The 25551-nt window shown below is 39.8% G+C and overlaps 1 protein-coding gene across 1 annotated transcript in view; it reads right to left on the bottom strand.

Annotated features, from left to right (window-relative positions):
* Window positions 1-25551, bottom strand: part of COG5 (component of oligomeric golgi complex 5) — a 233785-nt gene that overhangs the window by 67027 nt on the left and 141207 nt on the right. The window contains exons 9-11 of the mRNA XM_080663906.1: window positions 21107-21219; window positions 20776-20853; window positions 8800-8881 (exon numbers count right to left, since the gene is read on the bottom strand). Coding sequence (XP_080520032.1) covers window positions 8800-8881; window positions 20776-20853; window positions 21107-21219 — 273 coding nt within the window. The remainder of the gene's footprint in view (window positions 1-8799; window positions 8882-20775; window positions 20854-21106; window positions 21220-25551) is intronic.

The following is a 25551-nucleotide window of genomic DNA, read 5'->3' as shown; positions in this document are numbered from 1 at the left end:
AAATGAATAAATAAAATAATGCTAACCTGGCTGACTTGGCTCAGTGATTAGAGCATCAGCCTACAGACCAAGGGTCGTGGGTTCAATTCTTAGTCAAGGGCACCTACTTTGTTTGCAGGCTTGATCCCAGGCCCAGGTCAGGGCCCATGTGGGAGACAAACAATTGATGTGTCTCTCTCATCAATGTTTTTCTCTCTCCTCCCTCACTTCCACTCTCTCTAAAATTCAATGGAAAAAATATCCTTGGGTAAGGATTTTAAAGAAAATTCAGCAAATCTAGTCCATGAATAATATAAAAAGAACAATACATTATGACCAAGAGGGATTTATCCTAAGAACTCTAAAATCAATCAATGTGATTCTATAACAGGGAATAAAAAGTTTATACAACTCTGACAAACCATGAAATGGAATTAGAATAAAATGTACTAACAAACAGATAAAAGGAACTGACATATACTGACAGTCTCCTTACAAGCATATTGCAGGCATCAGCAGTTCCAAATTCTGCTTGTATAAGAAATGGCCTTGACCATGACTTCAGTTGACAGAGGTTGCCCAACTGCAGGAATTTGGCTAGAACTCACCAGTTCAAGCATGCTGACACTCAAGATCCATATCTGGACCAGCAAGGATACTGCCTGCCTGTCCACAGCCCCTCCTTCTGATCTCTTTGTTCTGCTTTCCCTCTCCCTCGCTATAAAAACCCGAATGCACTGAGATGCTAAGATGGGCTTTGGACAAGAGTTTCCCATCTTCTCAAGATGCCAGCACTCCAATAAACCCCTTTCCTTTTTCACCAGCATTTGTGTCACGAGTTTGGTTTTCGTGGTAGCAGGCAGTCAAACCTTGGTTCTGGTTACAATTCATCATAGTACCAAACTAAGATGAAAAGCATGTGAGCATAATAAATAGATGCAGAAAAAGCATCAGGTTGGTGAACAAATATTAGTATATGGAAATTACGACAGAAAACTAACAGACACAAAGCTTAAAAATCATCTTGGAAATAACTATCACCCAAAGATAATTAAGGCAGCAGATTTCCTATACAGAATATTTTGAATCTTCATTGTGATAGGTTCAGGTCCCTCATCTTTTGAATAAAGTACATTCATTTTTTGTCAATTCCCTGGATAATATTTTATTATATAGCAGATCTTCTTTTTCTAAGCATGAACATTTATAATCAGAAGGAACATGTTCCTAGCTAGAAAAATTTCCCTTTAGGTATTTTCTGCCAAAATACTACTTACTTAGACAATCTGTTACATTGTATAGACTCTTCAACTCTGCAGATGGTTGAATTTCCTTAATATTTTGTGTCTATAATTTTAAGTACTATAATACACATCAGGGACTGTATCTGCTATATAAATGGCAGGTGCTTTATAAACAACTTAACTTTGGAGTTCTCCCAAAGGTAGTTACTGAAATAATAATGCTATTAGTAGTAACACACCACTCAGAATGTGAAATTCAATGAGATTTTTGCTTAAAAATATTATACTTCTTCTAAATAGTTTCTTTGACTACAAAGCCAGATAGATCCCATAAGGTAAGAACTGAAAAGCATCCACTGGATTTGGTAATTAAGAGGTAGGTCATTGCTTACTTTAATGAGGACAATTTCAATAGAATGGTGGAAGATAACTATAGTACACCTACTTGAGAAATAAACAGTATGAAAAGGAAGATGAAGTTTGGATAAAAAGAGGAGAGATTAAATAGTAACTAAAGAGAAAATCTCTAGTTTTGTTTTCAGTTTTATTAAAGCAACTAGAGGCCTGTTGCACGAAGATTCATGCAATAGGCCTTCCTTCCCCTGGCTGCTGGCACTGGCTTTCCTCCGGCACCAGGGACCCAGGCCTTCGCTCTGGCCGCCACCTTCTGTCTTCACTCTGGCCAGAACCTTTAGTCTTCTCCGCTCTGGCCGGAGCGCCACTCCTGTAGCTCCCTCCACCCCCTGCCCTCCCCCTCATAGCAGGCATCCCGTCCCGCCTGGCCACTCCATGCCTGTGTATGCAAATTAACCCACCATCTTTGTTGGGTTAATCTGCATACTCGCTCCTGATTGGCTGGTGGGCATTGTGGAGGTATGGTCAATTTGCATATTTCTCTTTTATTAGTATAGATTTGAATAGGTTTCTATCTCAGAGGAAAAATTTTTAAAAAAAGGAGAAATGCAAGCCTCGCCAGCATGGCTCAGTGGTTGAGTGTCGACCTATGAAACAGGAAGTCAAGATTAGATTCCCAGTCAGGGTACATGCCCAGATTACAGGCTTGATCACCACTGTGGGGTGTGGAGGAGGCAGCCAATCAATGATTCTCTCTCATTACTGATGTTTCTATCTCTCCCTCTCTGAAATATATATATATATATATATATATATATATATATATATATGGTTTGTAAAAGGACTAATGCAAGCTAGAAAAAAGTAAAGTTCAGTTGGTTAGAGCATCATCCCGATACACCAAGGTGGGTTTGGTCTTGGGTCGGGGCACATACAAGAAGCAACCAATGAATGTATAAATAAGTGGAACAACAAATCAATGTTTCTTTTTTTCTCTTTCTCCCTCCCACCCACATTCCTTCTTCTCTCTAAAATCAATGAGTAAAAATTTAAAAAAAAAAGAGAAGTATGAAGGATGTTGCTGAGATAATGGGGTAAACAACCGCAGAACCACCCAGCTCCAGATTACTGGAAGCAGAACCTCTCCTCCCCCTTTTGACCCTCTAGAAAACTTGTCTTCATTAACTTACTAAAAATCAGACAGGGGTTGGGGGGTGAGGAGGAGATGCACATTGCTAGGCACAATTGGTGCCATGTGCAAACCGAGCCTTTAGGACTGTGCATACCCCAACTTTTCCTAGAAGTTGTCACTGCTTTTCTAAGAACTCTTCACCCTTATCATTGCCCTTGATCCCACTTACCTACTCTGAATCCCTTACAGGCTTCCAAACCTCCCCAATTCAGGGAGAAGGTGCTTTTAGAGCAGCGGTTCTCAACCTTTCTAATGCCGCGACCCTTTAATACAGTTCCTCATGTTGTGGTCACCCCCAACCATAAAATTATTTTCGTTGCTACTTCATAACTGTAATTTGCTACTGTTACGAATCGTAATGTAAATGTCGTGACCCACAGGTTGAGAACCGCTAGCAGGGTCGCCTAAGACCATCGGAAAACACAGATATTTACATTACGATTCATAACAGTAGCAAAATTACAGTTATAAAGTAGCAACAAAAATAATTTTATGGTTGGGGGTCACCACAACATGAGGAACTGTATTAAAGGGTCGCGGCATTAGAAAGGTTGAGAACCATTGTTTTAGAGCAAGAGTTCACCCTTTTCCATCCTTGATCCACTTTACCAAACTCCATCTCATTCTATTGGTGCGAGAGGCACTGGGCAGAAAGACCTTGGTTTGGGTCCCAGACCAGGAGGGATCAGTTACATTTTTAATCACTGTTCTTAAAACTTCTGTTTTGGGTCAAGATGGAGTAACAGGGACCAGAATTACCCTTCTATCTAAAACAATCAAAACCCAAAACACACTTAACATCATGCAATAAAGACAGTGTTCCTTCAGAGACAAAAACAAAGGAGGTGTACCCTACAATCACCACAGCTAATTTCCTAGCAAGAGTGGCTGGCTATGGCACAGGAAGGGAAAGAGACCCATCTACCCTTACTGGCCAGGAGACCAGGAAGACAGAAGCCACTAGAGAACACAGGACATAATACCAGAGAAGAGAGAGCTGCATGAAGAGAACTGCAGAAACTTGCAGATGGTTCCCTTTGAGAGTATCCAGGTAAATACAGTAATCAGCATATTCATGGGAGAAAATTTCCAGAGTCTGGGAGAAAAAAACTCTGCAAAGTTTAGAGAGACTATACCAGTTATACAAAACTTCGAAGAGTACCTGTTCCCAAAAGCCAGGCTGGAAAATCTCAAATTCAGCATTTGGTAAAATACCAAGAAGAGTCTTGCCTCAGCCGTGAGAAATAATTAGCCCTAGACTAAACACAGCTAAGGTTTTGCTAATAAATCATAAAAGCAAGACTCAAAGGGATCAAAATGTTTCTCAGTACCTTGCCAGTATCCAGAATAAGAATATTTACAGGGAGATAGAAGTATTCAGTATCAAAGTAAAATTCAACCAAAAACCTCAGTCAAAATTATTAGTCATGCAGAAAAGTAGGAAAAAATCCTATATAATAAAGAGGTAATATGCAAATTGACCATCACTCCAACACACAAGATGGCCACCCCCATGTGGACACAAGATGGCCACCACAAGATGGCTGGCAGGGGAGGGCAGTTGTGGGCGATCAGGCCAGCAGGGGAGGTCAGTTGGGAGGGACCAGGCCTGCAAGGGAGGGCAGTTGGGGGCGATCAGGCCTGCAGGGGAGGGCAGTTAGGGGGGACCAGGCCAGCAGAGGAGGGCAGTTGGGGGCAACCAGGCCTGTAGGGGAGGACAGTTGTGGGGGGACCCAGACCTGCAGGGGAGGGCAGTTGGGGGGGACAAGGCCAGGAGGGGAGGGCAGTTGTGGGGGGGACCAAGCCTGCAAGGAAGGACAGTTGGGGGCAATCAGGCCTGCAGGGGAGGGAGTTAGGGGTGACTGGGCCAGCAGAGGAGGGCAGTTGGGGCAACCAGGCCTGCAGGGGAGGACAGTTGGGGGGTACCAGGCCTGCAGGAGAGGGCAGTTAGGGGTGACCAGGCCAGCAGCGGAGGGCAGTTAGGGGGACCGGGCCAGCAGGGGAGCAGTTAGGTGTCGATCAGGCTGGCAGGGGAGTGGTTAGGGGGTGATCAGGCTGGTAGGCAGAAGTAGTTAGGGGCAGTCAGGCAGGCGAGCAGTTGGGAGCCAGCAGTCCTGGATTGTGAGAGGGTTCCCAGATTGGAGAGGGTGCAGGCTGGGCTGAGGGACACACACACACACACACACACACACACACACACACACACACACACACCCTGTGCAGGAATTTCGTGCACCAGGCCTTTAGTATAGCTATAATGAGAAGAAAATCTAATCGACCAGACCTAGAACTGACATAGGTGATTAAATTAGCAGGTAAGTGCATTTCTGTTCTAGTTTCACTCCCTAGAGTTACATTTTCTTAATATGTGTACAACTTGTTGGAATGAAGTTTACATTATACAACTTCTACTAAAAAATGTGATAGGTCAAATATGCTAAATAAATAATACTGTAAGGTATAACAGTTAAAGGTTTAACATTTTCAAGTATGCTAAAGGCTACTTTTTGGTACATTCCTGTCTCATTGAGAGAAGAGATATTCAAAGTACAAATTAAATTTAATTCAAGAAATAAAATATTGACTATAACAGCTCAAAGATTTTAAAAAGGTCTTTAAAGTGATAAAATACATTTTTAATGAATGCCTGAGAACAGATACACTGCAATAGCCATAAATGGACTTTTACATTTGTGTTTTTATTCTAAAAACTGAGATTTTATTAAATTTTATAATTATGCTTATATATTTTGTAGGCATATTTACTCTTGTATTTTCTTACTGGCTTATTAGTAATCAGCTTACAGTGTGAAAAAAACTTCATGATGATAACTGTTCTCATGAAAACCCATTACTTTCATAATGAAGTTAGGAACTAGTAAAAATATATTTATACTAGAGGCCCGGTGCACCAATTCGTGCATGGGTGGGGTCCAGCCAGCCTGGCCCCAATCGGGGCAGATCAGGGCTGGGCCTGTTGGGAGGAAGAGATGGCGGGAAGTTGGCCAGCCAGCCCTCCCTGATTGGGGCCAATCAGGGCTGGGCCGGCTGGGGGGAGGGGCCATGGGCAATTGGTGGGAAGGCCACACCCCCAATTGGGGGGGCTGACTGGGGGTGGGTCTGGCTGTGGGGAGGGGCTTTGGAGGTGGGCCAGCCAGCCCCGCCCCAAAATGGTCACCCCCAGCTGCCCTCCCCTGCAGGCCTGGTCACCCCTAACTGCCCTCCCCTGCAGGCCTGGTACCCCCAACTTCCCTCCCCTGCAGGCCTGGTACCCCCCAACTGCCCTCCCCTGCTGGCCTGGTCCCCCCCAACTGCCCTCCCCTGCAGGCCTGGTCCCCCCCCAACTGCCCTCCCCTGCTGGCCTGGTCCCCCACAACTGCCCTCCCCTGCTGGCCATCTTGTGGCAGCCATCTTGTGTCCACATGGGGGCGGCCATTTTGTGTGTTGGAGTGATGGTCAATTTGCATATTGCCTCCTTATATAAATAGGGTGATTGCCAGAAGCTAAATGGTGGGAGTTGGAGATTAACTACAGAAGTACATGAGAAAAATTTCAGAAGTGATGGAAGTGTTCTATATTCAATTGTAATGGAGGTTAATAAGGATATAAACAGGTGTCAAAACTCATAGAATTTTCTGCTTAAAATTGGTGACTTATACTGTATTGAATTATTATCTCAGAAGAAGCTGACCAAAACAGATACCTAATGTAAGGAGATGTAAAGTATCTCTGAGTAGTGTGATTTACAGAAATGGAATAAATCTTCCCTAAATAAATTATCTGCTTAAGTTTTGTTTGGCCACACGTTAATGGAAGCCTCTTGTATAGATACAGCCTTGCTGCATATTTCCTTAGAAATAGAAGTAGGGAGGTGGGTAATGAGAATTGTTCAACCTCATGTTGCCAGTGACTAGGTTATACAGGGTATCCCCCCAAAATGTATACACACTAACAGCTGATAGCTCAATTGATGTTTTTCTTTTTTTTTTTTTTTTTTCAGATTTAACCCATTGTAATTCATAATGGGTTAAAAGTATATATAAGTTTTTGGGGGGACACCCTATATTTTTATGTACTAGGTACTTTCAGTCAAAAGTTTGTGAATAAAAATTTACACACACATTCTCAAAATGCTTAAAAAAGCCTAGATTCATTCAATATTCTTACATTCAGTAATTAGACAATAACATTCATAAGGTAGTAGCTAGTTTGTATATTTCATTGTTTAGAACTACCCTGTGCAATTATTTCATGGCAAAAATGAATTAAGAGAGTTTTGTGGATCACATTTGGATAAGCAAATTTTAGTTCATGATACAGGTATTTTATCAGTTAATTCATTCAATCTTTTGCTTTTTTTTTGGTTAATCCTCACCCCATGATACTTTTTCTATTGATTTTTAGAGAGAGTGAAAGGGAGGGATGGAGGGAGGAGGAGAGGCAGAGAAACACTGATGTGAGAGAAACACATTGATTGGCTGCTTCCCTGCAGGCACCCCAACCAGGGCTGGGATAGAACCTTCAACCCAGGTGCTGCCCCTCCCTTTTTAATATATTTTTATTGATTTCAGAGAGGAAGGGAGAGGGAGAGAGAGATTCCTTGATTTGGAATTGAACCTAAGATCCTTCATTGCACAGGCCAATGCTCCAACCACTGAGCAAGGGCTAAATGTCTTTTGTTTTTTTTAAAAATATATTTTATTGACTTTTTACAGAGAGGAAGGGAGAGGGATAGAGAGTTAGAAACATCAATGAAAGAGAAACATCGATCAGCTGCCTCCTGCACACCCCCTACTGGGGATGTGCCCACAACCAAGGTACATGCCCTTGACTGGAATCGAACCTGGGACCCTTCAGTCCACAGGCCGATGCTCTAGCCACTGAGCCAAACTGGTTACGGCTAAATGTTTTTTTTCAACAATAAGGAAAAGGCTACAGTCTTTCATTTTAATATTTTTTAGTTAGGAAAATAATTCTACAAGCATTAATTAAATTCTTCAACATCAATTGCTTTACACATAGAAAAAATTAAGACAGAATTCCTCTATGCTTGAATTATGGAGAATTAATTTATTCTTTGAAGAATTTTTTCAAGATAATAATTATAAAAAATGTAAAAAAAGTTATTTGCTGCTTATAAAACTGAATATATGGCTAACTTAAGAAATAACAATAAGTTTTATAAACCAACTAGAGGCCCGATGCACGAAATTTGTGCACGGCGGGGGGTCCCCTCAGCCCAGCCTGCACCCTCTCCAATCCAGGATCCCTCAGGGGATGTCCAACTGGCAGTCGGACATCTCTCTCACAATCCAGGACCACTGGCTCCTGACTGCTCACCTGCCTGCCTGCCCGTAACTGACACCCCTGCTTGCCTAGTTGCCCCAACAGCCTCCCCCCTGCCAGCCTGGTCGCCCCTCACTGCCCCCCTCTGCCGGCCTGATTGCCCCTCACTGTCTCCCCCCTCCCCCGCCGGCCTGGTCACCCCCAACTGCCCCCTCTGCAGGCCTGGTCTCCCCACGCAGCCTGCTGTTCAGTTGTTTGGTCGCCCCTCACTAACCCCCCTGCCGGCCTGGTCGCCCCCAACTTCCCCCCTGCGGGTCTGGTCGCCCTAGGCAGTCTGCTGCTCAGTCATTTGGTCGTGCCTCACTAACCCCCTGCTGGCCTGATCACCCCACGCAGTCTGCTACTTGGTCGTTTGGTCGCCCCTAACTAACCCCCCTGCCGGCCTGGTCACCCCACGCAGCTTGCTGCTCAGTCGTTTGGTTGTCCCTCACTAACCCCCCTGCCAGCCTAGTTGCCCCATGAAGCCTATTCGGTCATCTGTTCAGTTGCGATGGCTTTTATTATTATAGATAGAGGAAAACTTCTTGACATTAAATTTTAAAGTAACTAAACAATTTTGAAATAAATTTACATTGTGGAATTGTGTACCTGAAACCTGTATAATTTGGTTAACCAATATCACCCCAATAAATTCAATAAAAAGGGAAAAAATAAATAAATTTGCAAAATAAATAGTGTACTTACAATTTGTTGCCACTTGAAATTGAGAATAAAGTGCTTGAGTAACTGAATTCCAAAATGTGTATAAAATTTCAGACTGTCCATCCTGTGACTCCAAAAAAGAGATTTATTCATTAATTTTTAAAGACTATCCTATATAATAAGAGAGGAATATGCTAATTATCCATTACGCCCTGAGGCATAACGACCAGATCACAGATCTGCAGGAGGGTGGGGCAGCGAACTACAAGCGGGCTTCGGACCCTACAGGAGGGGCAGGGCAGCAAGCTATGGGGGGGGAGGAGAGAGGGGGACAGGAGGAGCTACAGGAGGGCGGGGCAGCGGGCAGAGAGCTACAGGAGGGCGGCAGCAACCTACTGGTGCACGGATTCGTGTGCAGGGCTACTACTAATGGATAAGATGTAATGTGAAAATGTATTTCAATGTATTGAAATGAAAATTTCTAAGACAACTATCAAACAATGGAATTATTAAGTAACAAAGTAGAACACAGATCATATCTCAAGTTTAGGTAAACAATCATCATCCTGCTCTACTTACTAGATGTGTGAGTTTGGGCAAGTTGCTTACTCATTCTGTGCCCCCTTTCCATCTGTAAAATGGAGATGATAACAGTACCTGCATTGCAGGATTTTTTGATGTTGTTATTTTTATCCTTTCTTTCCTCTTTATTTATTTTCACTGCATGATTATGATGAAGATTTAAGAAGGCTGTAAAAGTTAAGTTTTGGGACAGTTCTTGACATATAATAAACCCTCAATGAATGTTAGTTATTACAATTATTATCATCAACTTTTGATATAAAAAGGCAACTTCTGTGACCATAACAAAATGATGGACAAAGCATGCTCAGACTAAGAAGAACCATCGGATATAATTCGCCAATTACATAAGAGAACCGCCTTAAAAATAGATACAATTTTATTTTGTTTGCTTTAAGTCACTGGAATTACTACTACTTAGCTGAGCACAATATTTTTTCATTCAACTTGGGATATATGTTTTAGAAAGTAACTAAAAAAACATAATATCAGTTCAAGTATCATTTGTTAAATCAAGACAAAGTACTTTGAGATTGTTAAAACAGAATCACACTTCCAAAAATTTTACCAAGTACTTTTTAAAAAAATCCAACATCCATTCCTGATAAAAACTTTCAGCAAACTAGGAATAGAAAGGAGCTTTCTCAACCCGCTAAAAGGCATTTATGAACAATGAAATTGTAAAATCAAGCATAATGGAGAAGACTGAGTGCTTCACCCCTAAAATTAGGGAGAAAACAATGATTCCTTTCTGCTCTCATTCATTCTATTAATATTCAATGAACAAGAAAATGGCTTCCACTAGTACAACGAATAAGAAAAAGACTTCAGTTTGAAAAGGGAAAATGGTCGTTATTTACAGGTGACTTGATCATCTATGTAAATAATTTGATGGAATCTACAAGAAAGTGACCTGAACTAATAAGTGATATTTTGCAAGATTACAGAATACAAGATCAATATACATAAAATCAGTTGTACTTCTATATATAACTAGTAATGTGTAATTGAGAATTGAAATTTAATAAGTCCATATACAGTAACATCAAAGAATAAGAAATACGAATAAATCTGTTAAAAAGATGAACATCTGAAAACTATAATATTATTGAGAGAAAGTAAAGAAGACCTAAATAAGTAGAGGTATCTTACTTGTAGGCAGATAGATTTACTATTGTTAAGATGTCCATTCTTCCCAAATTGATCTATAATCTCAATAGGTGTTTTGAAGAAATTGACAAGCTGATTCCAAAAGTCAAATAGAAATACAAAGAACCTGGGAAGCCCAACACAACTTTGAAAAAGACAAGCAAAACTAGAGGGCTAACAAATACCCGATTTAAAGACTTTTTATAAAACTACAGTATTTAAAGAAGTGTGGGGTTAGCGTAAAGACTTAGATTGTTGGTGCAGAATAGAGTACAAAAATATACTCACGTTTATATTCAGTGGTGACATAATAGTCTTTTTAACAAATAGTGCTGAAACATTTGAATACCCAAATGTTAAGCCTGAAATTCTAAAACTTATAGAAGAAAACAATAAAACTTTGTGACCATGGAATAAGCAAAGATTTCATAGATGCAACATCAAAAGCTCTTTTCATAAAAGAAAAAATTTTGATATATAGGACTTACTAAAAATTAAAAATTTCTGCTTTCGAAAATACTCCCATAACAGAATTTAAGACAAGGCCTAGACTGGCGAAATATTAGCAAATCACATATCTAATAAAGGACTTATGTCAAAAAAACTCTCAAAAGTCAGAAAGAAAACAGATAACCGAGTTTAAAAAATAGGCTAAAAATTTGAATAGACATTTTACAGATAGATATGAAATAAACACAATTTAAAAGAACTCACCATACCAAGTACTGGTGTTGGTGAGGATATAGAGCAACTGTAACTCTTATATACTGCTGATGGGAAATGTAAAATTGTACAAACATTTGGAAGACAGTTTGACAGTTCCTTAAAAAGTTAAACATTCATGTAGCATATGACTAAGCAATATACTCTTAGGTATTAATCCAAGAGAAATGAATATATCCATACAAAGACTTGTATGCGAATGTCCATAACTGTCTTCTCCCTGTGTCTTCACATTGTCTTCCTTCTGTATGTTTCTGTATTCAGGTTTCCTCTTCTTATTCATGTACCAGTCATATTGGATTAAGGTCCAGCCTAATGACCCCATTTTAATTTACTTTTTTGAAGACCTATCTCCAAATGTGAATTTAAAAATGCTATCTCTGGGAAAGATGGCGACTGGCAGGACAGAGGTGAGGGAGAGGAAGTGAGTGAGTGAGGGTATGAAAGGAGAGTGTGTGGATGTGTGTGGTGTGCGTGAGTGAGTAAGGGACAATTAAATCTCGTAGGAACATCAGGGGCTGGCAGACCAGGCTCTCTTGGACAAGGAGAGACTACTACCACTGTGGGCACTACCTGGGCTGCAGGACTCGGGCACGGAGCCCACACCATCTTGAAGGGGACAACGGCTTTTTCTAGGAACTAATCAGCACCACCACCCTGACAGGAATTTGACACTGCCCGCGACCCAGCAGCCACTCCAGCCAAAATGCTGCTACCCCAGCTGCAGACCCTCGGACCCTGGGACCTCCACCTCCAAAGGTGCATTGTTCCCGCAGCAGTAAGTGCATCTTCCCCCTCCCCAGCGGCAGAACTCCAGACACCACTTTCTTTCGCGCATTTCCAGCCACACAGGCATCCAGGGCACACCACTTCATAGACAGTGCCTGGGAGCCACTGGGAGCCCCCGCTGGTGTGATTCTGTACAGACAAGGGCATGCTGCCCGGCAGTAGAAATTCTGAATTTCCTCTGCCTGAATAACTGCCCACAGACACCCCAGCTGTGTAACTTCAGTACCAGGGCCCCTCCAAGTGCGTCAGAGCTCTGTACCAGCAAACTCACTGCCACAGACGTGCACATTACGAAAGGGCAGGCACCCTGCGTCCATATATCCACAGGGTCCTCTAGGGAGCTGCTTTGAGCCCCTGCTAGGTGTGATTCTGTACAGACAAGGACACACTGCCCCGCAGTAGAAAAGCTGAACTCCTTCATCCTGAATAACTGCCCACATACACCCCAGCTGCTTAACATCAGTGCCAGGGCCCCCTCAAAGTGTGTCAGAGCTCTGCGCAGGCAAACGTACCACCTGTTGGCGCGCACTTCCAAGGGCAGGCACCCTGACCCCATCTATCCACAGGGTGCTTGTGGGAGCTGCTGTGAGTCCTTGCTGGGTGTGATCTTTGACAAACAGGGACACACTCCCCCTGGCAGTAGAAATTCTGAATTCACTCACCCTGGATACCTGCACACAGATGCCTCAATTATGCGGCTTCAGTGCCAGGGCCTTTCAGAGTACTTCAGCACCCCTTGCTGGCAAACGCACCACGGGTGCGCCCCTGTGATCCTCCACTGGGAGCGGGCGCATATCCACCACAGGTGCAGCAGCAAAAGCTGAGTCTGCCCACCCCACAACTACAGAACTCTGGACACCACAGTCACGCATTTCCAGAACACAGGCCTCCTGAGACCCATCACCCCAACAGATGGTTCCTGGGTGCCACTGTGAGCCCCCACTGGACACGTGCGATTTCAATCAAGGGCACAACACAGCAAAAATTGGGACACCCCCCTCCACGGCTGCTGACTTCTAGACACCACAGTTGTACCTTTCCAGTTCACAGGCCTACATCAAGAGAACCCAAATAGCTCAAGTAGGGAGCTACACTAGATTACCAAGCCCAGGAGACCTGAGAGATCACACCAGTAGCACCATCTCCAAAAGAACCTGAGTATCAAACCAATCGGACCTACAATTAAAAAGTTACAGCAAAACATGGGAAGACAAAAAAGAAATCCCCAAAGGAAAGAAAAATAGGAATCACCAGAAAGGGATTTAAATGAAATTGAGGCTAGCAGCATATCAGAGAAATAATTCAGAGTAATGGTTATAAGGATGTTTAAACAGCTGGATGACAAATACACACAACTCAAGGACAAATACGCACAACTCAATGAGAACTATAAGTAGCTGAATGAGAAAGTCACAACATGAAAAAGAACCAAGAGGAGATGAGGAATGACATAGCTGGAATAAAGAACACAATGGAAGGCTTAACAGTAGACTAGAAGAGGCTGAGGACCACATCAGCGAATTAGATGACAAGGTAGAAAAAAACACACAAACACAGCAGCAACTGAAAAAAAAGACTTAAAAAGCAAGAGGAGAGCCTAAGGGAGCTTTGGGACAATACAAAACAAAACAACATTCGCATAATTGGGGTGCCAGAAGGAGAGGAAGAGAAGCAAGGAATAGAAATCCTGTTTGAAGAAATAATGACAGAAAACTTCCCTGATATTGGCAAGAAAAAAACTATGCAAGTCCAAGAAGTACACAGAGTCCCAAACAACATGAACCCCAAAAGACCAACACCAAGACACATCATAATTAAATTCGCGAACACCAATGACAAAGTAAGAATCTTAAAGGCTGCCAGAGAGAGACAGAAAGTTATCTACAAGGGATCTCCTATTAGAATATCAACTGATTTCTCAACAGAAACACACCAGGCCAGAAGGGAATGGAATGAAATATACAAAGTGATGCAAAGCAAGGGACTGAATCCAAGAATACTATATCCGGCAAGGCTATCATTCAAAATTGAAGGTGGAATCAGGAGCTTCACAGATAAAAAAGGACTAAGGGAGTTTATTACCACCAAACCAGCAATGCAAGAAATGCTGAAGGGTCTGCTGTAAAAATAAGAAATAGGAAGTGAAGAAGGAACAGAGGGGTAAAGAAGAAAAATGGTGACAAACAAGTACCTATCAATAATAACTTTAAATGTAAATGGATTAAATGCCCCAATCAAAAGACACAGGGTAACAGATTGGATAAGAAAACATGACCCATATATCTGCAGTATGCAAAAAACCCACCTCAGAAAAAAGACGCACACAGACTGAGGGTGAATGGATGGAAAAAGGTTTTTCAGGCGAATGGAAATGAAAAAAAAGCTGGGGTAGCAATACTTATATCTGACAAATTAGATCTCAAAGTGAAGGACATAACAAGAGATAAGGAAGGCCACTTCATAATACTAAAGGGAGCAATCCAACAAGAAGAAATAACTCTGGTAAACATATACACACCCAATACAGGAGCACCCAAATACATTAAAAAAAATCTGGAGGATATCAAGGGAGAGAATGACAGCAATACAATCATAGTAGGGGACTTTAATACCCCACTATCACCATTGGACAAATCCTCTAAACAAAAAATCAGCCAAGGAACATCAATCCTAAATGACTCACTAGACCAGATGGAATTGAAATCTTCAGAACATTTCACCCCCAAACCATAGAATATACATTCTTCGCAAGTGCACATGGGTCATTTTCAAAGATACACCATATATTGGGTCACAGGCAAAGTCTCTTCAAATTCAAGAAGATAAAAATCATATCAAGCATTTCTCAGATCACAATGGCATAAAACTGGAAATCAACTACAATAAAAACAATCCAAAGAAATCAAAGACATGGAGACTAAACAGCATGCTATTAAACAATGACTGGGTTACCAGAGAGATCAAAGAAGAAATAAAAAACATCATGTCAACAAATGACAACGAAAATACAACAATCCAAAATCTATGGGACACAGCGAAAGCAGTCTTGAGAGGGAAGTTCAAAGCTCTACAAGCCTACTGCAAAAAACAAGAAACAATGGTAATAAATTACCAAACCCTACAACTCAAAGAGTTAGAAAGAGAGCAACAAGAGAAGCCCAGTGTAAGCAGAAGGAAGGAAATAATAAAGATCACAGCGAAGATAAACAACATGGAGACCAAAAAAACAATACAAAAGATCAACAAAACCAAGAACTGGCCAAAACAGGTTTGGCTCAGTGGATAGAGCGTCAGCCTGCGGACTGAAAGGTCCCAGGTTCGATTCCGGTCAAGGGCATGTAACTTGGTTGCGGGCACATCCCCAGTAGGAGGTGTGCAAGCGGCAGCTGATCGATGTTTCTCTCTCATCGATGTTTCTGACTATCTATCCCTCTTCCTTCCTCTCTGTAAAAAATCAATAAAATATATATTTAAAAAAAAACAAAAACCAAGAACTGGTTCTTTGAAAGGATAAACACGATTGATGAACCTCTAGCCAGGCTCACCAAGAAGCAAAGAGAGAGGACCCAAATAAACAAAATCAGAAATCAAAGAGGAGAAATAACAACAGACCCCACCAAAATACAAAGGATTGTTAAAAAATACTATGAACAACTCTATTCCAACAAACTGGACAACCTGGAGGAAATGGACATATTCCTAGAAAAATATAACCTTCCAAAACTCAATCAGGAAGAATCAAAACATCTCAATAGGCCAATAACTATGGAAGAAATTGGAGCAGTCATCAAGAAGCTTCCAGCAAACAAAAGCCCAGGGCCAGACGGCTTCACAGAGGAGTTTTACCAAACATTCAAGGAAGAACTAAAACCTATCCTCCTCGTACTATTCCAAAAAATTCAAGAGGAAGGAACACTTCCAAACTCCTTCCATGAAGCCAGCATCACCCTAATACCAAAACCAGATAAAGACAACACAATGAAAGACAATTACAGGCCAATATCCCTCATGAACATAGATGCCAAAATCCTCAACAAAATTCTAGCAAAGCGGATCCAGCACTACATCAGAAAGATCATACACCATGACCAAGTAGGATTTATCCCAGGAATGCAAGGATGGTACAATATCCGCAAATCAATAAACGTGATACATCACATAAATTGAGAGATAAAAACCACATAGTCATATAAATTGATGCAGAAAAAGCATTTGACAAAACCCAACACCCATTTTTGACAAAAACTCTCAGCAAGGTGGGAATAGAAGGCTCATACCTCAACATAATAAAAGCCATATATGATAAACCCACAGCTAACATCATACTCAGTGGGCAAAAACTAAAACCATTTCCCCTAAGAACAGGAACAAGACAGGGATGCCCACTCTCACCACTCCTGTTCGACACAGTACTGGAAGTTTTAGCCATTGAAATTAGACAACAAGAAGAAATAAAAGGCATCCAAACTGGAAAAGAAGAAGTAAAGCTGTCCTTATTCCTTATTTACAGATGACATGATATTGTACATAAAAAACCCGAAAGACTCCATCAAAAAACTATTAGACTTAATAAATGAATTCTGCAATGTAGCAGGATACAAAATTAACGCCAAGAAATCGATGGCATTTCTATACACCAATAGTGAACTTACAGAAAGAGAGACTAAAAAAGCAAACCCATTTACCATCGCACCAAAAAAATTAAGATACCTAGGAATAAACTTAAGTAAGGAGGTAAAAGACCTATATGCGGAAAACTACACGACACTGAAAAAAGAGATAGAGGAAGACATAAACAGATGGAAGAACATACCATGTTCATGGATTGGGAGAATCAACATCACTACAATGTCCATACTACCCAAAGCAATCTATAGATTCAATGTACTCCCCATTAAAATACAAATGGCATATTTCACAGACCTAGAAAGAACTCTCCAAAAATTCATCTGGAATAAAAAAAAGACCCCGAATAGCCACAGCAATCCTGAGAAAGAAGAACAAAGTAGGTGGGATCTCAATACCAGATTTCAAGCTGTATTACAATGCCACTGTTCTCAAAGCAGCCTGGTACTGGCACAAGAACAGACATATAGATCAATGGAATAGAACAGAGAATCCAGATATCAACCCAAACCATTATGCTCAATTAATATTTGACAAAGGAGGCATGAACATACAATGGAGTCAAGACAGTCTCTTCAATAAATGGTGTTGGGAAAATTGGACAGATACATGCAAAAAAATGAAACTAGACCACCAACTTACACCATACACAAAAATAAACTCAAAAGGGATACAGACATAAGACGGGAAACCATAAAAATACTAGAGGAATCCACAGGCAAAGAAATCTCAGACATATGCCGAAGCAATTTCTTCACCGATAAAGCTCCAAGGGCAATGGAAGCTAAAGAGAAAATAAGCAAATGGGACTACATGAAAATAAAAAGCTTTTTCACAGCAAAAGAAACCATCAACAAAACAACAAGAAAGCCCACTTCATGGGAGAACATATTTGCAAATGCTATCACTGATAAAGGTTTAATCTCCAATATCTACAGGGAACTTATACAACTTAATAAAAGGAAGATAAATGATCCAATAAAAAAATGGGCAACGGACCTAAATAGAATCTTTTCGAAAGAAGACAGAAGGAAGGCCAAGAGGCATGTGAAAACATGCTCAAAGTCACTAATTATCCGAGAGATGCAAATCAAAACGACAATGCGGTACCATCTCACACCTGTCAGAATGGCAATCATCAACAAATCAACAAACAAGTGCTGGCGAGGATGCGGAGAAAAAGGAACCCTCGTGCACGGCTGGTGGGAATGCAGACTAGTGCAGCCACTGTGGAGAACAGTATGGAGTTTCCTCAAAAAACTAAAAATGGAACTCCCATTTGACCCAGTAATCCCACTTCTAGGAATATATCCCAAGAAACTAGAAACACCAATCAGAAAGGATATATGTACCCCTATGTTCATAGCAGCACAATTCACCATAGCTAAGATTTGGAAATAGCCTAAATGCCCATCAGCAGATGAGTGGATTAGAAAACTATGGTACATCTACACAATGGAATACTACGCTGCTATAAAAAAGAAGGAATTCTTACCATTTGCAGCAGCATGGATCGACCTGGAGAGCATTATGTTAAGTGAAATAAGCCAGGTAATGAAAGAAAAATACCACATGATCTCACTCATTTATGGAAAATAAAGAACATTATAACCTGATGAATAAAAAGATAGATACAGAGGCAGTAAAGCACTGAACAGACTGTCAAATTACAGCGGGAAGGCTGGGGAGTGTTGGGGAGGGGAGGAAAGAGATCAACCAAAGGACTTGTATGCATGCATATAACACAACCAACGGACACAAGACACTGGGGGGGTGGGGATGAGGGCATGCGACAGGGGGTAGGGGAGGCGGGGGAAGGTATGGGGTAAAAAAAGGAGATATATGTAGTACTATATGTAATACTTTAAACAATAAAATAAAATTTAAAAAAATTTAAAAATGCTATCTCTGGGTGATATAATTAAATATGGTGCCTCCTATATTCTTTTAGAGGTGAAGCACTGTCTTCTCCATTACACATGATTTTATCGTTTCATTGTTCATAAATGCCTTTTAGTGGATTGAGAAAGCTCCTTTCTATTCCTAGTTTGCTGAAAGTTCTTATCAGGAATGAATGTTAGATTCTGTCAAATGCTTTTCCTGCATATATTGAGAGGATATGGTTTTCTTTGTTGGCTTTTCTTTTCCAATTAGTTTTATACTAAAACCTCAATTAATCCTCCACAAATTTTACTCTCTCATATTTTCCATACCCATGTCTTTATGCTACATTCTGGATAATTTAATAAATTCTCCATTTAAAGACTAAATTAATTTGGGTAGAAAGATGCCCAAAATAAGAAGAAATGAATGATAACACTACATGTGCAGTTGCTTGCCTATAATAATGAAGACCCGATATTAGTTATCCCATCTACTAGGAAATGTAAAAAACTAATAACTATACCAATTGGCAAAAGCATCTTATTGTTTCTTTCACATAATTAAAAGCCAAATATGAAGCAGGGTAATTTAAGTAGGTATATAAGTATATGTGCAGAAAAAAGTTAACAAGAGCAGGTCTGAGACTGCTATATTTAAAAATGCCTGCTTACAAGTCTGGTCCTTACCTGGCATCTTGGATTTTGAGAGGGTCCTCATGATTCTCTAACTGATAGGAGTGCCGACTGCATATAAACCACTTGTACAAATAATGTGATTTACTAGTATGTTGAACACCTGCTTTTCTTTGGGAAATCTAGAGTTTTGGTACGTGCTAGGCCCTGACCTCTGAATGTCTCCCTGGAAGACATTCCATGTCTGATGTCACAACTCATTGGCAGAGGAATTAAGGGTGTCCTATGTAACTCTAAGGGGAGAGGACTCTAGGAAGCTTGCACCTGGCTTCCTGCAGACTTCACCGTATGCACATTTCCCTTTGCTAATTTTACTCCATATACTTGCACTATAATAAATCATAGCCACAAGCATGACTATATGCTGAGTGCTGTGAATGCTTCTACTGCATCACCAAACTTGAAGGTAGTTTTGGAAATCCCCAACATGATATAGAAAATATCTAAAATTTTAAACTATGAAGGAAACTACGTATACCATGACACTGGAACTTTAGAGAATATTTTTCTTTGGAGCCTCAGGTATTAATATTTAATAGTGAATAATCAGTTACTCTATTAATTATTATCAAAAACATGTCAAGCCCTAACCGGTTTGGCTCAATGGATAGAGCGTTGGCCTGAGGACTGAAGGGTCCCAGGTTCGATTCCAGTCAAGGGCATGTACCTTGGTTGTGGGCACATCCCCAGTAGGGGGTGTGCAGGAGGCAGCTGATTGATGTTTCTCTCTCATCAATATTTCTAACTCTCTCTCCCTCTCTCTTTCTCTCTGTAAAAAAATCAATAAAATATATTAAAAACAAAACATGTCAAAAGGAATGAAAAAAATATAGAGTCAGGGTCTCCTATGCCCAGAAAGAATTCTTACTGCTCATCCGGCCAGCAGATCCGTGGATGACAGGAGAGTGATTTCAGAATTTGGAAAACGAATATAGCAATGTGCTATTTATGAAAAATTAGCAACTGAATGGATCCTACTATCTTCAGTGGAGATTTTATAAGACACTATAATAACCACTAATTAAATCTCTTATTTACCAAAAAGTTTCATCTTATTCTCTAGTAGAACTTTAAAGGACATTTACAATGAATTATTTACATAAAAATGGAAAATTAGTATATGCATTTCAAAAATGAAAGAGTATTGCTTCTAGAAACTACTCAATAAACAAACCTGTTTAATAAACATATATTGCAAAAAATTTGTGGTTGTTGCCCTGGCCGGTTTGGCTCAGTGGATAGAGCGTCGGCCTGGGGACTGAATGGTCCCGGGTTCAATTCCGGTCAAGGGCATGTACCTTGGTTGCGGGCACATCCCCAGTAGGGGGCGTGCAGGAGGCAGCTGATCGATGCTTCTCTCTCATCGATGTTTCCATCTCTCTATCCCTCTCCCTTCCTCTCTGTAAAAAATCAATAAAATATATTAAAAAAAAAAAATTTGTGGTTGTCAAGAAATATACCTATAGCTATTTGACATGTAGCCTCTCTGTAAGATATAAACACAGATAACACTAACTCGTTATCTTCTTGCATTTTTGAATAAAGAGACAAAAATATTTTCATTTAAACATACCTTAACTATTTCATCAATGAAACAAATGTGAGAAACAGGATCTCTCTTCTTGGCTAATATTTTTTGTAGATGTTGTACCTAAAAAAAGGAAGAGAGAGTAAAATGTATACAACTGGGTATTTTCAAAAGAAACAAGTATGCAAAGTAGGTACCAGAAAAAGCAAGGGAAGGGAAATGGCATTTTGGCAGAGCCTTTCCATACATGATAATTAGCTAATATAGTTATTTTGAATACTCAGAGATTCGAAAAAACATACCCAAGGTCACATAACTTGACATAACCAGGAATTAATCCATAATTAATGTTCTTTTCACTCTCAAAAATATTTACCTGTCCACAAACAGTACAAATATGATCCACAAGTTTCTCCATATTGGTCCAGAGGGAAGCACGAAAAGCTGCAGTGTTTCCTGGGGTTGGCATGGTAGATCGTCCGGGTCCCCCTGTTTATATGAGTGACAAAGAAATATAAAAAATCAAATTTTCTAATTATAACAACTATATATTATTATAAAAAGCATACAAAGCCAGCTAGCTCAGCTGGTTGGAGCATCATTCCAATACGACAAGGTTGTAGGTTCGATCTGTGGTCAGGACAACATATAAGAATCAACCAATTGCCGAAACCGGTTTGGCTCAGTGGATAGAGCGTCGGCCTGCGGACTGAAGGGTCCCGGGTTCGATTCCGGTCAAGGGCATGTACCTTGGTTGTGGGCACATCCCCAGTGGGGGGTGTGCAGGAGGCAGCTGATCGATGTTTCTCTCTCATCGATGTTTCTAGCTCTCTATCCCTCTCCCTTCCGCTCCGTAAAAAATCAATAAAGTATATTTAAAAAAAAAAAGAATCAACCAATGAATGCATAAATAAAAGAAACAAAATAATACTCATCATAATGGATTATAAAAATTAATTTATAATTCATAAGTTCATAGTGAAAAATCATGCTTAAAAGGATGGGATGTGCTGTTTACAGAAGAGTGTCAGGTAATAAATGCAGATGAAAAGACAGAACTAGAAAAAAATTGCCATTTTGAAACTACTAGCAAAGTAATTAATTGAGAGAAAGATTATTGGATACAAAAACATTAGGAGAAATGTTACAGGAAACAGGATATTCACATGGTCTCAAATTATGTGCCACAATTATTTACTAATTACAAAGAAAAGAATATTTCTGCAAGGAACAATCCGGCATACACCACAGTAACAAAGTGATTTCATTTAGCATCAGCAATTATGAGAGAGACTAACATAATTTTGGTGCTTCCTGACATGATGTAATGGGGAATACACATCACCACCTTACCAGTTTGTTTACCCTGAATGTAATCATGAAGAAACAGTCAGTTAAATCCAGACAAATCCAGATTGTGGGGCTCTCCAAACATATTAATACCATAAAAGACAAAAAAGGCAGTGCAGTTGTTTCTGATTGAAAGACAGTTAAACAGACAAGATAACCAATAGAAAAGCATAATGCCTCACTGGTTCAAGTTGGTGGCAATATAAATATTTTTGAGAACAACAGAAAAATGGTGAATATAAATTACATATTAAATACTACCGTAGTAACATTAGTTATCTGTTAAATTTCTTGAGACTGATATCTAAGAATGTTATTGTATGTATACTACACACACACAGCTATTTGTACAGGTTTAAAATGTTTCAACATAAAAAAAGGAATTTTAATCTCCAATTGAAAAGTATAAATTTCAATCCAAACTAAGCTTAAAAAACAAGAGCTCATCAGTGATTAGTCTATCCTACATTTACAGAGGGCAAAATAAAAAATAAAAAAAAAACCAGGGCTGTGTTTGTAGGCTGCTTTACAAAAACAATAGCTTTTAAACAATTCTGTTTAGAAAAGAATTACATGTACCTTTAGTAAGGAGATGCTTTGATAATTTCTACTCTGATCATTGAAAAGTAATAAAAAAGAGAAACATGTAGAAGAGAGATATTGGCTTAAAAATATAATTCCTGTTTGAAATCTAGGTCTAATTAATTTTTAAAATCACTTGCACTGTTTTGCAAAGAATATTAAGAAAAAACATACAAGGAATAGAGAGATAATACGGAAACAATCTGTCTCATGTTATATATAGCATAAACTTGTAATGAGGAAAGGCTATGTAGTATCTTTGTGAAAATGAAAACTACTAATCAAATTCCTGGACTATGTACAACTTGGTTTTATTATAAAGAAATATGGGTTGCATCAACCCATTACTCTCAAAATAAATACCAGCAGAAATACAAGATGATACTATTTTCTGCTCATATTTACTTTGGAAAAACAAATACAGAAAAACAAGCTCACAGTCACAGGCCTGATTACTTCTAGAGACTTTATTTTTCTTACTTATAACTTAGTACTTACTTATTTATAACTTATGATTTTTATTCTCATAAGCTAAATACATCTAGTTGAATATACAAATATGATAGAAATAATCAATGAACATAGGACAGTCATGTAAAAGAAGAATAATGAAAACAAAAACAGACGCCATTATTAGTTAGCTTGGGGGGGATTCATGAAACCAAATAAATAGTGTCATAAACTAAGTTTTATTAAAGTGGTAGGAGAGAGCAACTGAGAATTTCTCAAAGAAACAACACGTAAGAGTGATTTCCAGTTATAGTGTAATAAAATCATTTTCCTACTCTCATCCCTTGAAAGACAATGAAAATAAGAACACAAAGTCAACTTAAAAAAAAAAAAGACAATGAAAATAAGAACACGAAGTCAACTTCAAAAAAAAAAACCACCCAAAACAACAACAAACTAAGTAAAACTTCAACCTTGAGATTATGAAGCATGTATCCCAAATGCTACAGGTAAATCATAATGAACAAGATAGCTGACATCTGAGGCCATTAACAAAGAACAAATTGTTCTTAAAATCAATTGTAAGAATTTTGAATCCAATGATTAGTAATGTGTTCATGTTTCAGAGTGGCAGAGAAGGAAAAGCTGAAAAAGAAATTATAATAAAACGAAAATGACATTGTATAAGAATTAGCTCTCTAGCTTGGGGAGACTATTAGAGGTAAAATGAGGTGAAAAAAGAAAGAAGCCCTAGACAGTTTGGCTCAGTGGGAGCATCGGCTGGCAGACTGAAGGGACCTGGGTTCGATTCCTGTCAAGGGCACGTACCTCAGTTGCAAGCTCGATCCCCGGCCTGATTGGGGTGTATGTGGGAGACAACCAATCAATATGTCTCTCTCACATCGATGTTTCTCTCTCTCTCTCTCTGTCTCTACCCCTCCTTTCCACTCTCTCTAAAAATCAAGGAAAAAAATATCCTTGAGGAAAAGAAAGAGAGAGAGAGAGAGGAAGGAAGGAAAGAGGGAGGGAGGGAGGGAGGGAGGGAGGGAGGGAGGGAGGGAGGGAGGGAGGGAGGGAAGGAAGGAAGGAAGGAAGGAAGGAAGGAAGGAAGGAAGGAAGGAAGGAAGGAAGGGAGGGAGGGAGGGAGGAAGGGAGGAAGGAAGGGAAGGAAGAGAAAGAAAGAAAGAAAAGCAGAGAATATGAGACTGAACCAGGAGGTCACGGTTTGATTCCCGATCAGGACATGCCTGGGTTGAGGGCTAGATCCCCAGTGTGAGGTGTGCAGGAAGCAGTCGATCAATGAGTCTCATCATTGATATTTCTATCTCTCCCTCTCCCTTCCTCTCTGAAATAAATAAAAACATATTTTAAAAAGTAGTCAGGAGGCTATTAAGGAAGTGGGGCCTATGCACATGTTGTGCTTCAGTACTTAAGAGCTGCTAGTAAGTTGCTAAACATATTGCTAAACTCAGCTCAAGATGGAGTCATAAACATCCTGAAATAATAACTGCCCTAGGACCTTATATCAGGGATTCTCAACTGGTGTGCAGCAAGAGGCATGCTGGTGTGCCAAGAGGATTTTTAAGACGTGCAATAACCAGATTATTCAGTCAGGGCCAGTGACCTCATCTCCCTTAGATTGTCCAATAAAAATATGACGACAGCCAACACAACAGCCATCTGATGTGAATGAATCAAAATTATACTATTTTTTGTCAGATCAGCAAAAAATATATATTTTTGGTGTGCCACAGAATTTTAGTAACTAGTTTATGTGTGCTATGAGGTGAAAAAGTTGAAAATCGCTGCTGTATATGGATTTTACTTCCTTCCTTGTAGTTTTTGCCTCCCTTGTTTGCATATTGAAACTAACGAATTCCCTTTAACCTAGCCGGCAACCCTTCATTTGCATGAATTATATTTTGTGGTGTTTGTCTTTATAATAGGGATAAACACCTTTCTTTGTTCCCTCCAGAGCACAGTTTGGATTGCTACCTAAACCTGCATCTCTGAGGTTCAAATTCTTTAACACCCCAAATACACTTTTAATTTGTTTTACAGCCTCAAATTTTTACTGGTTAATACTAGACAACAAACCTAATTCAGTTATAGACTGTCCCAGGTCTCTCCCTACAACCATACCCATACTATTCTTCAAGGAACAAGCAGTGCCTTCCAAGGATGAACAGTAATTAGAAACAAAGCGACATGAAACCTAACACATATATTGGGATCGGGGAAGGGCAGAGGAAATAAATAAAGGAAAAAGTGATGATAAACATAGGTTACAAAAAAACAAAAAGACCTTCAAAGGAAACAACAGGAAGGGTTACTTAGTTTTCCACTGTCTCAAAGTAATTAGGGAAAACATTCTCAGTGTGAATATAGACCAAAGTTAAGACCACATTAGAAAAAAAATTATAATGATCAAGGGTGAAA

This window comes from Plecotus auritus (assembly GCF_963455305.1).
Source record: "Plecotus auritus genome assembly, chromosome: 4".
Classification (NCBI taxonomy): domain Eukaryota; kingdom Metazoa; phylum Chordata; class Mammalia; order Chiroptera; family Vespertilionidae; genus Plecotus; species Plecotus auritus.
Note: the sequence above shows the minus strand (reverse complement) of the source record. Positions and strands in the feature narration are given on the sequence as shown.